The sequence below is a fragment of the Sorghum bicolor genome, chromosome 4 (assembly GCF_000003195.3).
Source record: "Sorghum bicolor cultivar BTx623 chromosome 4, Sorghum_bicolor_NCBIv3, whole genome shotgun sequence".
Lineage (NCBI taxonomy): Eukaryota > Viridiplantae > Streptophyta > Magnoliopsida > Poales > Poaceae > Sorghum > Sorghum bicolor.
This window is the reverse complement of record NC_012873.2, coordinates 1,880,557-1,893,885: the sequence shown is the minus strand read 5'-3', so window position 1 is coordinate 1,893,885 and position 13,329 is coordinate 1,880,557. Positions and strand designations below refer to the sequence as shown.

Sequence of the window (13,329 nt, the reverse complement as noted above, 5' to 3'; positions counted from 1 at the left end):
CACAGACAGAGACGATGGCGGCCGTCGTCTTCGCGTCGCGCAAGCGCTGCGCCAGCGCGTTTCTCGACGCAGACTGTCTCGATGAGCCGGGCCCGGCGCCGCCCCACCTCGCGAAGCGCGGACGGTTCTCGCCCGCGCCGGCAGCCTTCGCGGCGTATCCGCAGCAGGAGGCGGCGGAGTCCCGTGTCGCCAGCGCGGCGGCGCGCGCCGACGGCGACGGCATGGAGGAGTGCGCGGGCATCCTCGTCGATCAGATGTCCGCAGCCGCCGACCTGGGGGACGCCAGGGCCCGCGCGTCGGCGATCCTGAAGCTGATCGAGGCCGCCGTCAGCAAGCGCGCGTCGGCGTCGTCGTCGTCGTCGTCGGCGGCGGCCACGGCGCTGCGGGAGGAGAACGGCGCGCTCATGGCGCGCGCGGAGGCGCTGGAGCGCGACAACGGCGTGCTGAAGCGCGGCGTGGCGGAGCAGCACAGGCGGCAGGAGGCCCTGGAGCGCGACAACGGAGTGCTCAAGCACGGGGTGGCGGCGCTGTACCGGCGCGAGGAGGCGGCGCAGCGCGCCGCGGCGGAGTCGAAGGCGCGCGAGGAGGAGGCCAGGCGCGAGGCAACGGAGCTGAGGAAGAAGGTGGCGGAGCTCGAGGCGGCCAACTACGCGCTCGCCGCCCGGATGCTCGGCAACGACAGCTGCCGCTTCCTGGCGTTCCACGGGCCCGACGTGTTCTGAGACGAGACAGGCGGCGGCGACTTCACCGAACCAGATCCATCTTCTTCTTGTCGTCTAGAGGTTAGGGCTAGCGACAGAGATTAGAAGCATGTTGCTTACGGATCAGATCCATGTAAAACCCTAGATTGATCTTGTAATCGAACCAAAGTTTGAGTACGACTTCTTTTTTGTTCGTAGCAGCAGAAGCAGAATCAGAATCTGACGACTTGTTTCAGGGGCTGTCAGCCCAGATTTCAAACTGTTATGATATCTGATATCAGTTTGTACCAGATGTATGTATAATTGCAAGATGCAAAGAGTATTCAGTTCTGTATCTTTCTCTGTAATAATAATAATAAAAAAACGTCGATCATGTGCATTGATATCAAAACTGACAGTATAGCAGCTATGTACAGAAACTAATCACGATGAACTGCAAGGATAATTGGGCATGCTGTACCAATTAGCCATAGTTAGTTACTCTAGGGCGACACATGCCAGCGCTCCTGTGTTAAGCCTATATACTGTGTATTTTACAATGAGAAATATGGATTGAAGCATCCCACTTCACTGTGAATGTGTGTTTGTACAAGGATCATGTCACCACGTGTATGCTCTGTACAGAAACTAATCACGATGATCTGTAAGAAAATTTCTTCTCACAATTTACTCTAGTTCAGGTTGCCTCATGTTTTTTCTTACTCTGGCCAGTGCTTAGTGTAGCTCCTCCCTAGCCCAAACCACCCTGGCTCCAAATTCCACAAAACCTGGAATTAAGAAGATAAGTTGTAAGCAACAAAGATGAAGTCCACCCAGGCAAATAGCAAACTGGTTCGAAGTAGCTACTCTACCACTGACCATGGTACAGGAAGAGAGGATCTCGTCAGCAAGATGCATCCCCAAGACGAAAAAGGAATTATGTACTGATGAGCAGCTCGATCACGCTGACAAATTAGTGGTCCTTGAAGATTCAATTGTGGTGATGGCATGAAGGAAATTAACAATCAGTTTGAATCTGGTTCTGCACCAAGCAAGAATGTTGGTAGCCTTACTATTAATTGAGCAAGCAATACCAGGTAAGCAATTAACCAACAAAGGAGATGCTAAATTGACGCTCTATCCAACAATCAATCGTTGCAGGTGGATTTCAGTACAAATTCTGAACTCAATTCAAAATTTCAAATACACATGCTTTCCTTTTAGTCCTGCCATTTGGTCACAGCAAGGGATCAAAATAAAATCTCACATAAACAGCATCTAACTTGTGGTGCCATGCTGCACTGTTCCATCAAATGTTTTGCTAAGATTCAAAAGAGATGAAGGTTTAGCATCACTTTGAAAGAGCTACTGCAGTGATAAGTTCAGCCTCATCGTGCATTCAGCCATATATATGCTGGAGTCTTAATATCCTTCTTCTAGTCATGATCTTAAAGACATTCTCCATAGATCTCACATATATTAAAACAAGAAACACAATACAAGCAAGATTACTGAAGGCGTAAAGCTTGAACTACATACCATACTTAACAAAGCAGCAATTCTTTCTTCTATTAACCTGCAGAGGATCAAAGAAAGTAAGCAAGCAAACAGAAGCCATAATTGAATCAGCACAGTGAAATTAATGCTTATGATGTCAGTGACTGGAATATGAACTCACGTAGAAAACTTGACTTTTGTGGATGACGACTCCCAGTCTGTTTTGATTTTTGCTCCTTCATTTGCCATATTTTCTGGGGTTTCTGACTTCTAACTGAATGTTTGCTAGTTTCACCAACTGAAGTGGTCCTCTTCTGTATCTTCTCATGATATATAGCTGGAGGTGCAAGTTTCAATGGAGGTACGGTTTCTATATGAAAGGACTTCTGCGCTTTCTGAAGATTATTCAGTATTTCATACTGCAAAAAGAAATGATATTGGCATATCACATATCGATTAGAAGAGACACAATAGAAGATTAGAACTAGGTACAGTTTCACTTTCCACTTGTCAGAAAGGCGTCCAGTTTTAGTTGCAAGATTTGTAATCCAGTTTTAGTTGCGAGATTTATGATACAACCTAAAAAAGGGTAAGACCATCTGATAATAGTCATACCCGTGACATCTGTTGAAGCCCACGAGATCTCTCAGCATGATCAACTTCATGAGTCTGATGGATGCCATGTGACACTTCATGTTCAGCCCCAGAATACTTCATTAGCCCATTCTCAAACATAGGTGATTTGCTTCGAGATTGCGTATCACTCGTTGAGAGACAGACAGGGCATCCCTCTTTGGATTCCCGATTGGATGATCTGGTCTGCTCAGACTCACACTGAAGATGGGTTGCATGCCCACAACTGAACAACCGTACAGCTGAAATAGCACCTTCTTTAGAAAGTGAGCAGTTGCATATGCAACATACAAAAGTCTGTGGAGCAAACCCATGACAAACTCCTCTCTTTAATAAGCTCAAGGTGTAAAATGAGTCATCCTCAATTACTGACTTAGCTGTTTCCTGCAGATAGGTGAATTAGGTATCAGAGCAGAGAAGCTAAGAATTATTTTCTATCAGAAAAAATATGGGAGATTACCAGAAACTAAAAGCAGTGATGTTTTTCATTTGGCCTTAAGCCAATTGGTACGTACTAGGTAGAGAGCTCAACACTTGAATCATGAGGTAGATTTAAATGAGCAAAACCAAACAATCAATTCCAGGAGTCAATGCAGGAACATATATCAGATCATGGATGAATATTTCTAGTTTAGAACATTATGAGGTAGTAGCATTATTAAAATAAAAAAAATTAAGGGTGCATTAATGAGCTGGTCTCATACTTGGTCCAAGTTACTAACAAAGTAACAAGAATACATGGACCACCAGAGCAACCTTTTCAAACCTTTGCTCTATTGCAATGAGTATGCTATGTGATTCAAAATTTACCAATGATCTTCTACAGTGTTCCACAAAGCAGTAAATGGAGAATGTAATAATAGCCTTTACCTACAAGTAAAAGACAAATGAGCCATACCAGTATTCTTTTTTCATAAAGATACATAGATAACATTCTGTGTATCACAAGTTTGAAATCACCAAACTCTTGACTCCCATTATCGGATAACAGTTTTGCCATGATTGCCGGTAGGGGTATATACCCGGCCATGGCCTCTATTATTTCTCCAACACATTGTGAAAATACTTTTCGCAGAACATTTAGGCACTTTTGTTTAGTTGAAATCCTCATTTGTTGAGATAGTCCTTTTTCCTTCAGATGTTCCATTTGTGCTTCACTCCAATTTGACCTGGCACCTTTTCCACTTACATCCTTGATTCCATACAGTTTTTTCAATGGCTCTGAGAAGCTGAATCAATAATCCAACAGTGTTGGCAGAAGTAATGGTATACATCAGTACAAAAGATAAAATATTTAAATATGAATTCAGCAAACTATGAACATGACAATGTTGAGAACAGTTAGGAAAAACTTCCGCAAATTATCCCACAGCAATAGGCTCGCATTGTCTTTCTAGATGTGCTGTTGGATCTAATAGATAATTTCCTGACAAAATATTTATGTTATTGGCTTATTGCACGACTTTTTATCAGAAGTTAACAACCATAATTAAGGCATTAATAATACTTCATATTCCATTTTCGAGAACAGGGACACATTGGTGTTTTCTATATTAAAAAAAACTAGAGCAACCTAGGAGGAACCAGCTGGCATTTTGTTACGAAGAATAGACACTCAAATTCGCCTCGACAAGGACTTGAACCTGGATGGTCTAGGCATACATTCACACCCTCGACCAACTCAGCTAGCTATGATCATAAGTAGCAACACTGACTCACCAGATGGAAACTGCCAATAGATTCATCATACAATTTTCTTTGTAACACTATAATGCTAGCTTAATAAGTATTCATGTAAGCATAACTTACGAGTCAAGCAATTGGAACCAAAGGGACTGAGATTCCTCTGGGTCCAAGCGCTGTGAATTCCTTTGGCACAATCCAATGGAGGCATGCAATGCATCAAGCACTGGATGAGCCTTAAACAAAAAAGTTGAAAAATGTTAATACCTGCACAGAAGAAGTTAAAAACCTAGACAAGAATTCAAAAGTGTGAGAAATAAACCTCACTCATTTCTAGAACGATGTCTAGTTGCTTAATTTCAGAGATACTTTTCGATGTGACACCAGAGAAAGTATTTTCCACAGAAGAGATAAATAGGCTAATTTTCTCATCAAGTCCAGCCAGAATAAGGTCTAGGGCACTCCCAACATCACCAACCCTCTCTTGCAAGAATGCAGCAGCATCTGTAACTCCATAATCTAGGCAAAGATGCAAGCACCGCTCCAGTCTGTAACTGTCAAAAGTCTCCAGAAACTTCAGGACTGACCTTCGCTCATACTGACATAAAAGCTGTGAAGGAAGATGTGTTAGATTAACAAAGATCATGAGAAATATTCAGCAATAAATTTTATTTTCCTATTATGTATTTTCAGAAAGAAAAAATTTATGCCAGTTACTTCAAAGCTTGCAGCTAACAGCGTGCAACTTTTTTATATTCGCAAAGGAAAATTGCTTATGTGATGCCTAATTATTTCTGGAAATTCACTGCCCTACCTGCCAATATATTTGTAGCTTGTTCTTATAAAATTCATGTACAGTATAGCAGCTAGCACTAAAATGTTCAGTGATTATCAAATGCTCCATACCATTTGAAAGGTGCTAAAGTTCAAAAGCTATCACTACCTCCAGATAAAGTTCAACTAACTCGTCGTCGATGTAAACAGGATTGTGGCATAACTTGGAGAGATTTGATAGCCTCTGCTGATAATCTTCAATGTCAGTAGAAGAGTACTGGAGTTCAACAGTTTGTTTGTTTCTTACTTCAAGCTTACTGATGTCAAGTTTCCCAGACAAGTGTACTTCAATAGCAGTTTTCAAGAAAAGAAAGAGGCTGTGTTGGTCAGAACGAAGCTCTGCTAATATTTGCTGTATCTTATCACAGAAATGATCAATGGCCAAGACAAATGCACACTCCCTGAGAGTCCAGGCATGAGAGAGAATGAGCACATTCAGTTGCAAGACAAACATGAGAGGAAGAATGAAGGAAAAGAATATGATTTGGTTGATAAACAGTTGACAACTTTACCTGCTTAGCTTGACTAGCTCAGGAAAGCGAGACATTACTGTGGTATGAAATGACAAAGCTTCATCATCCACCAATTCTAGTAACTTTTTATCAATGAAGATAAAAGCATGGAAAGGTTCCTCTTTATCCTTCATGTAACTATCTAAAGCAGCCAAATTCTGATTCCTGGTTGTAAATATCAAGCCACAGGCCTGCACAAGCACAAGAATGTTTTCATTCATAAGCTGGCAATTTCGAGTAGCAGTACTACATAAATTTCATAGGAGTGAATCTAACAGAGCAGTGGTAGCAAACCTGATAAAAATGAGCATGTGAACAAAGGTTCAAGACAAAATCCGAATTCCAATCATTTTGGGGAACTGCATTGAAGAGTTGAAGAACTTCTTTTTCTTTCTGAGTCCTTGTTCTTGTGTCATCATATGATGAAATGAGATAAGTAAGAATGTGCATAACAACTCTCTTAGATGCATGAGCCCTTTTGTGAGAAACCAAAAACGACACAAACTCCATTAAATAGCCAAAATCCTTCTCCGAAGGCCAAAATTCTGATTCAGTTTTACCCATGACAACAGAACAAATCACATCATTTTCCAAACCAACAATGTCAACGATGGAATCAACTGCACTTTGTACCATAGTATTTTGGCCCTCTGGGCTTCCAGCGTCAGTACCATCTTCATTGACAGTACTCGGAAGTTCATCTCTAGGTTCAAAGTTATCCTGTACAAAAGCACATTTGAGGACTTCCAAAGTAGCTTCAGTATCCATCCATAGCAGATAGCATATGTTTAGGCACTTTCCACAAGAAGCATTGAAACCCTTAAATACTTCAGAAGTGAGTGGCTTAGACTCTTCAAGCAGAAATTGCAGGAGTTCTTCCCTCACTGAATGAAGCCGGGATCGGGGAATTATCCCATGCCCTTAAAAAGAAAGTCATGTCAGAACATCTATCTGAGTTCTATTTATAATACAAGAGAACAAATCAACGTAATATAATATTTACTATTTCTGGTTCTACAAAAGAATCTGCTGGTAGTGGTGCAGACATTCTGATGACTGACAAAGCATCTTATGGTAGATTCACTCTCTCCAATTTGATAATCAAGCTTTCAACAAAGTTTTACTAACAAAATATACAGGATTCTGGGCCCACCCAAAAAGCAACACCACATGGAAAACAGGAATTGTGGTCTAACGATATACTAATCTGCCATTGATATAATGAACTGGTAAATGATAAATCATATGACACAAATGGAGGCACTAACCTGGAGGAAATGCCAAGCCCTGAAAGCAATATTTCAGATAGACAAGCATCCTATATCTGTTTGAACAAACAATAGGTTAGAGGCTAAGATATTACTGTATATTTCTATCTGATTCTAGCAACATACTAAAACCTAGCAAAACTATATTAAGTTGTATGTGTAGCTTCAGGAATATCTAAGAAAAATTAAACAACAACAACCACATCTCGTCCCTTTATATTCACAAGATTGAAAAACTTTTACATAGTATAACTGTTACATCCATCTGTGCACCAGAAGAATGAGGGAAAAATCAAGATTCATTTATTCTATTCTCATTTCTCAAATAAAAATGATAGCCAGATAAGGCACAACAACAGTGTTCGCTATAAACACTGTTTTAATAAAAGTTTACCTGAAGATACATTTTTATCAGGAATGTCAGAATTAACAAGACCAAGGTCAATTCACAATCCACAACTAATGGACAATATAAAATATTGTATCATGTTATATGTAGGAATGGTGTTCACCAAATCAGAATATAAAATATTGTATCATATTGTTTCATAGAACTACTGCTAGCCAGAATATTACGTACCCACTAGAAGTATCATCTTTACTGTTGGTGTTCTGAACGACTGATAGAAGTTCCTCTAGAGGTGTACGGAAATCATTCAGGCCTTGGTTAAATAAATAAATTAGTGCACCGTATAGCCCATGTTCACGACAAAGTCTGACTACCTGCACACAACAGAAGCATAATAGAATGTGTTGGCAAACTTGAACTATAGCTCAAGCTACAAAACAGAACCACAATAAATCCAATAGCAAATTAAAATGCTACTATTTTCTAATCAATATAGGCAAACAGACGAAGACGATACATAAGAATTTCTTACACTAGTCACATAAACAAATTAAAAATATTTCCTATACCTGATTAAAGTCCAATGAAGAAATATCCATGTGAAGGATGCATTGTTCAACTCGCTGCAACCATCCTTTGCCACTATAATGTTCCACTAGTGCTTGCATGATCTACAAGTACAATTGAATTATATGCATATTCATTTACAGATTGTTATTCTAGCACTAGTACACAACCAGATGATGCTCACCTCAGGGGGCAGAGAACCAAGCATATCCTTCAATATATAGGGCTCTAGCACCTCCAGAAACATACCTGTTATCATGTTATGTCAAACTTTTCAAGTTAGCAACAGTTTAACAACAGATACATGTACATGCACTGTCCCATAAGCCTGCAAGTATGTTTACATATGCAATGTTTATCTAATATAGAGACTACAAATACATATAATCTGATGAAATTTTAAACATAAGTCAGAATATATGTTCCAAGCCTAAGCCAGTGGTGAGAGAGAGAGAGAGTGCACATGCATGGTGAGTGTGTGTTGTCTTTAATTTTTTGCACTATTTCTTCTTAATGAAATAATACACAGTTCTCCTGCGTATTCCAGGGGTGTGTGACTGTGTGTGTGTGGGGGGGGGGGGGGGGGTGTCAGGGGTGTTCAAAATATTCCAAGACAGAAAAAAAAATAAGGCTAATGCGCCACAAAAATATAATAGCACAAGTAGGAAGATGGAAAACCTTCTGCATTGGTTCAGATTTCAAAAGGGATTCATTAAAAGTGGACAGCTTAGATCAGAAGCATGAAAATATCTTTCGATGGTTCTGTGTTTCATGTGAAAAGTTCAACAAAGATCATATGATGGAATGATCTATAGGACATACTACATGTTTAGTGTTTCACAAGGCATGAATAATATAGTTCAGAATTTTCAAAAGGAAATGTTACTGCTTCTACTGAGAGAGAGTTAGAATAAGCCTACCTCCACTTTGTGCAGCAACAAACTTAGAGAAGACTGTATCAAAAAGGATATCATTACGTCCAATGTGGACACAATACTCAACTGCAACTCCTCCTACACGAGCGTACTGCTCATCTCTTTGTGTAAGCAGGGATCGATCTGCCTCTATTAGAACATCTGATTCTCCCCCTTTTCCAGTATGATTTGACAGTGCAATCGAGATATACTCAAAAACATAACTTATGTATGACAGCAGCAACTCTACTAGGTAAGGCATTATGGCTTCTCTAATCAAATCAACTGTTCTTGGGAGATCCACAACACCCTGTGTCTGACCATCATAAAGCCTCATTGCCATGTCTAGTGCACCCATCCAATCGCCGGCCCTCTTTAGTGCTTCAATTCGCTCTTTCCATGGAAGAAGTCGGGAAACCGTGAGAAAAGATGGCCCAAGAATATACACTGTAGCACCTCTTACTGCTACTGAACTGTTAAAATGCCTCTCCGGGTTACCAAACCTGTTAAAAAAATGTGCATGGTGCAATATTGTGTCATCAAAAAGAAGGCCATCAGGAACAAAGGTAGTTCTGCGAAGCTCACTGCCGTCTTTAGAGAATAAACAGAGCTGCCCTCTCAAATTAAGGACAACTAACATCTGAAGAGAAAAGAGAGTAATTTAATTTGTTGCCAAGTAGAGAAGATATTTAATGAATAGCAGAAAAGAAACTTTTGCATACCTGGTCATCCAACCAGGCAACACCAACAGCTGCGCTATCAAGCTTCCACTCCTTGTGTTTAAATATCTTAGATTTAACAAACTTTGCAACTTGGACTTGACGGTCCCATGCAAGTGCTAACCATGACACTCGTTCTTCATCTATAGCATCATCATCATCACTTTAGTCCCCAAAAATTGAAATACACATTAAAGAAAGCACCAACGCTCATGAAAGAAGGCCTACTTTACCTACTGATGATGATTCATTCAAAGATGATGTGTATTTCCAAGCAGCATACGCGATGGAGCCCTCACGTGCTCCATCTGGTCTAGAGAAGGTCTCAATATGGTCAACATGGTCAATATTGGTACGGAGTCTAACCTAACAGGAAAACAATAGAATATTACGCTCATTATAAGAATTCATGACACATGTAATAGCTACTAAAATCACAGAACATGTTTCCAAAATCATAACTGGTTCATACCACAAGAGCATGTTGATGCATAATAAACATGACTACAACACCATCCTCCATTGGAGAAGAGCCTTCATTGAAAAACTTCCATCCAGAATCTACTCCAACCACACCTCCAACAACACCACCCATCATGCTACCAAGACCACCACTGGAGGAAGTTGTCTGATTTCCCTGGGCAGATGAGTTACTAAAACCAAAAGATTCATCCATAACAAGAGGACAGGCTGATAGCACAATTCCAGTATTCCCATCAAAAAGGCGCTGTCAAATTGTAGCAAGGTTTTGTCAGACCACATGTTCAACACGAAAACTAGTGAGCACAGTAGAGTAAAATGATGTTTCTTCATACCTGAGTTCCCTTGACAGTCAAACGATTAATTACGGGGATAATGGAAAACGTGTGCAATAGAACTACCCCCTTTGAATCCCCAGTGATGGCTTTAGATTGGCGGATAAAACAAGCATGCACTACTGGTGCTGTATGCTCGCCATATATAACTTTTGCTGCTGCAGATTTCTGTACATCCCAAATTGTCATATGACCATCACCATATCCTACTAGAAGAAGATCCCCTTGTTGGTTAAAGCACATGGCAGTCACTGGTGATTGAGTCTTCTCGCCTTGGTTCCAAAAGAACAGCATCTGAAATTTTTTTGAAAAAGTGTTTATACCCTCAAAGTGATTCACATAATTTATAGAAATTTTAAGCCACCAAACTGGAACAGGTATTGGTTTATCCAAGTTCGTCGAACAAGATTTTGCATATGGGTTTCTCAGATTTATATGTGCAGCCATTGGTTCAACTCAATGTGTTACCTTTGAAGAAAAAATAATAGCATTTCAATTAGCGAGAAAGAAAGAGAAAACAATGTGATGTTCCAATGACACCATGATGTATGGTGTCCACTAAAAGGGCACAACAAACAATGGACTTCCCTAAGCAGCTTCCTCACAAGAACTTGTTGCATATTCTAATTCAAATTTAGAATCTGATATACTTCTGCAAACTCTACCTAAATGTTGTCTTTGTATCAGATTTTGGTGCAGTAAGGGACACTATATTTTTGGCAGCAAACCACATTCAGAGTCAGTTCGACTTAATTCTTAGAGGTGCAAGTGCTATTCTGATCACAAGAACTCATCTACAGAATTATGGACAAATGCAACATTAGAGCTGTTGCAGAAACAGAAATATAGCAATGTCCCTTCCTGTTTATATTCCTTAAGACAAGAAATTAAGAAAGTCAACACTTCCAGTAAGTTGACACCAAATGATATAGTGATATCCAGCAACAAATGTTTTTGAAAGAACAATCTCGAACTTCCAAAATAATGCATAATAAATATGTCCATCTTTAAGTCAAAATATACAACAATACCAATTAGTGTGAAGCAAACATGCCTTATTCACTCCAGCACCAATGACTAACCTTTGCATCTGTATCATCAGCTTGATGAATGGAATATTTGCTTGGAATGACGATGACAGCACCTTTTGATGTGCCCATCGCTAGATAGCTCCTATGAACAGCCAGCACCTGCGGAGAGCCATGGTCTGACCTAAACGATGGTGAGGACATGGCACGAGTCACTGGGTTGTCCATCTCAATTTGCATGTAACCGATAGCTGGTGGACCCTTTCCGATTCCCTCCAGTTGCATGGGCTGTGCAGCTGCTCCTTCCTCCCAGTGCTGACCAAACGAGGCCTGCCTCTTCTCAAGCTCCTCTGCCCACTCCAATGGTTTCATTGACACCTTCAGCTTCTTCTCTGCATTCTTCTCAGCCTTCCTGCTGGCCTCCAGCTGCCCTACCCTCTCTTCAATCACTTTATCAATTAAGCTCCCAGATTCCACTTGTTCTTCCATGATATTGTCAGATCTTTCAACATGTTCATCATCAGAACTTTCCTCATAAACAACCCCAGTTAGATCCATATCCTGACCTGATTGCACATGATTATCATCTCCAATTTGGTCATCCCCATTTTCCTCATTGACAGCCTCAATTTGATTCCCAACTTGGTTGGTTTCCGCCAAATTGACATCATCATCTTGCTCATGCCCAGTGGAATCCTCCACAACAACAGAGCCTACAGAGTCCAGAGAACTTGCCTCCACCAGCTTTATAGCCTCAGCATTCTCTTCACCTCCCACTTCTGCCTGTTCATCCTCTCCCAATTCCGTACCCACACTCTCACCTGAAGTTTGATCGGTCGCCTCAGCAACCGCTTCCGAATTACCCTTCTCTTCTGCCTGTGCTTCCAAGCTCCCAGTGGAAGGAAGCTCCTTGGAGTCTTTGGAGCCACTCCCCTCTTCCTCCAGAACTTTCTCCACGGGCGCCGAGAGTGATCGGCGGGACTTGATGGCAGCAGCGTGCGGGGTGAGGACCGCGCGGGACGCCGCGGCGGCAGCGGCAAGTGCGGCGCCGGGCTTGGGGCTGGGGCGGACGCCCCGGAAGAGCGAGGGGAGGGGCTTGGACGACGAGGAAGCGCCGTTGCTCGAGAAGGTTCTCGCGACGAGGGAGGAGAGGGTCTCCGACGGCGAGGCCGATGCGGATCTCCTCGGGGGCGGGGACGGGGAAGGCAACGGCGAGGGCTCAGCGGGAGGCGGCGCAGGGGCTTGGACGCGGGACAGCGTCCGGCTGCTGCTGCTGGTGCTGGGGATGCGGATGGACTCCTCGGAGTCGGAGTCCGAGTCTGAGGAGGAGAGGAGGCGGAGCAGGTCGTCGACGGCGCGGCGGTGGTCGGGGTCGGCCGCGTCGGCGTCGGAGGACGCGGAGGAGGTCGGAGAGGAAGGGAGGAAAGCGTCAAGGTCCAGCTCCCGCCGCGGCGGGGCATGCTGCGACGCCATCGCCGGCGACGACGACGCCGGCATCGGGGTCGACGTCGACGCCTTCGCGTCCAAGGTTCTGCGCTGCTTGCGAGCTTTTTTGCGCAATGCGTCTGTTCGTTACTGATGATGACTGCGCTACTTACGAGTACAAACTGGGCCGAGGCCCATACTATCAGTCCGTAGGCCCAATGGGCTTTATCGTTGACGTTGACCAAATGGGTCTTCTAGTTTGACTAGCTCCTTTCTGTTCGGTTGGTGAAAGAAGCCTCGCCCGAAGAAAATTGGCCTGGAATAAGTCTATGTAACCCTCAACTACACCGGGTGAATTATTTCATCCCTTGAAATAAAAATCAGATTTTCTATTCTTTCTAAACC

At 42.4% G+C, this 13,329-nt stretch overlaps 1 protein-coding gene across 3 annotated transcripts; it reads right to left on the bottom strand.

Annotated features, from left to right (window-relative positions):
* Positions 1,038–13,050, bottom strand: LOC8055060. Of its 3 annotated transcripts, none has more exons than XM_002451397.2 (21): positions 11,554–13,050; positions 10,472–10,765; positions 10,129–10,383; positions 9,890–10,022; positions 9,660–9,799; positions 8,944–9,577; positions 8,208–8,272; positions 8,026–8,127; positions 7,688–7,830; positions 7,108–7,163; positions 6,134–6,759; positions 5,840–6,030; positions 5,437–5,728; positions 4,816–5,103; positions 4,620–4,729; positions 3,709–4,039; positions 2,793–3,194; positions 2,359–2,596; positions 2,220–2,256; positions 1,560–1,722; positions 1,038–1,468 (listed from the first exon to the last, which is right to left on the bottom strand). In XM_002451397.2, the coding sequence occupies exons 1-19, from the start codon at positions 12,994–12,996 to the stop codon at positions 2,252–2,254; spliced, it is 5,748 nt and encodes a 1,915-aa protein (XP_002451442.2). In that variant the 5' UTR covers positions 12,997–13,050; the 3' UTR covers positions 1,038–1,468; positions 1,560–1,722; positions 2,220–2,251. The 3 variants fall into 3 exon arrangements, with proteins under 3 accessions (XP_002451442.2, XP_021314779.1, XP_021314780.1); XM_021459104.1 differs by having other exon boundaries at positions 1,560–1,662; XM_021459105.1 differs by lacking the exons at positions 1,038–1,468; positions 1,560–1,722; positions 2,220–2,256; positions 2,359–2,596 and having other exon boundaries at positions 3,052–3,194; positions 3,681–4,039.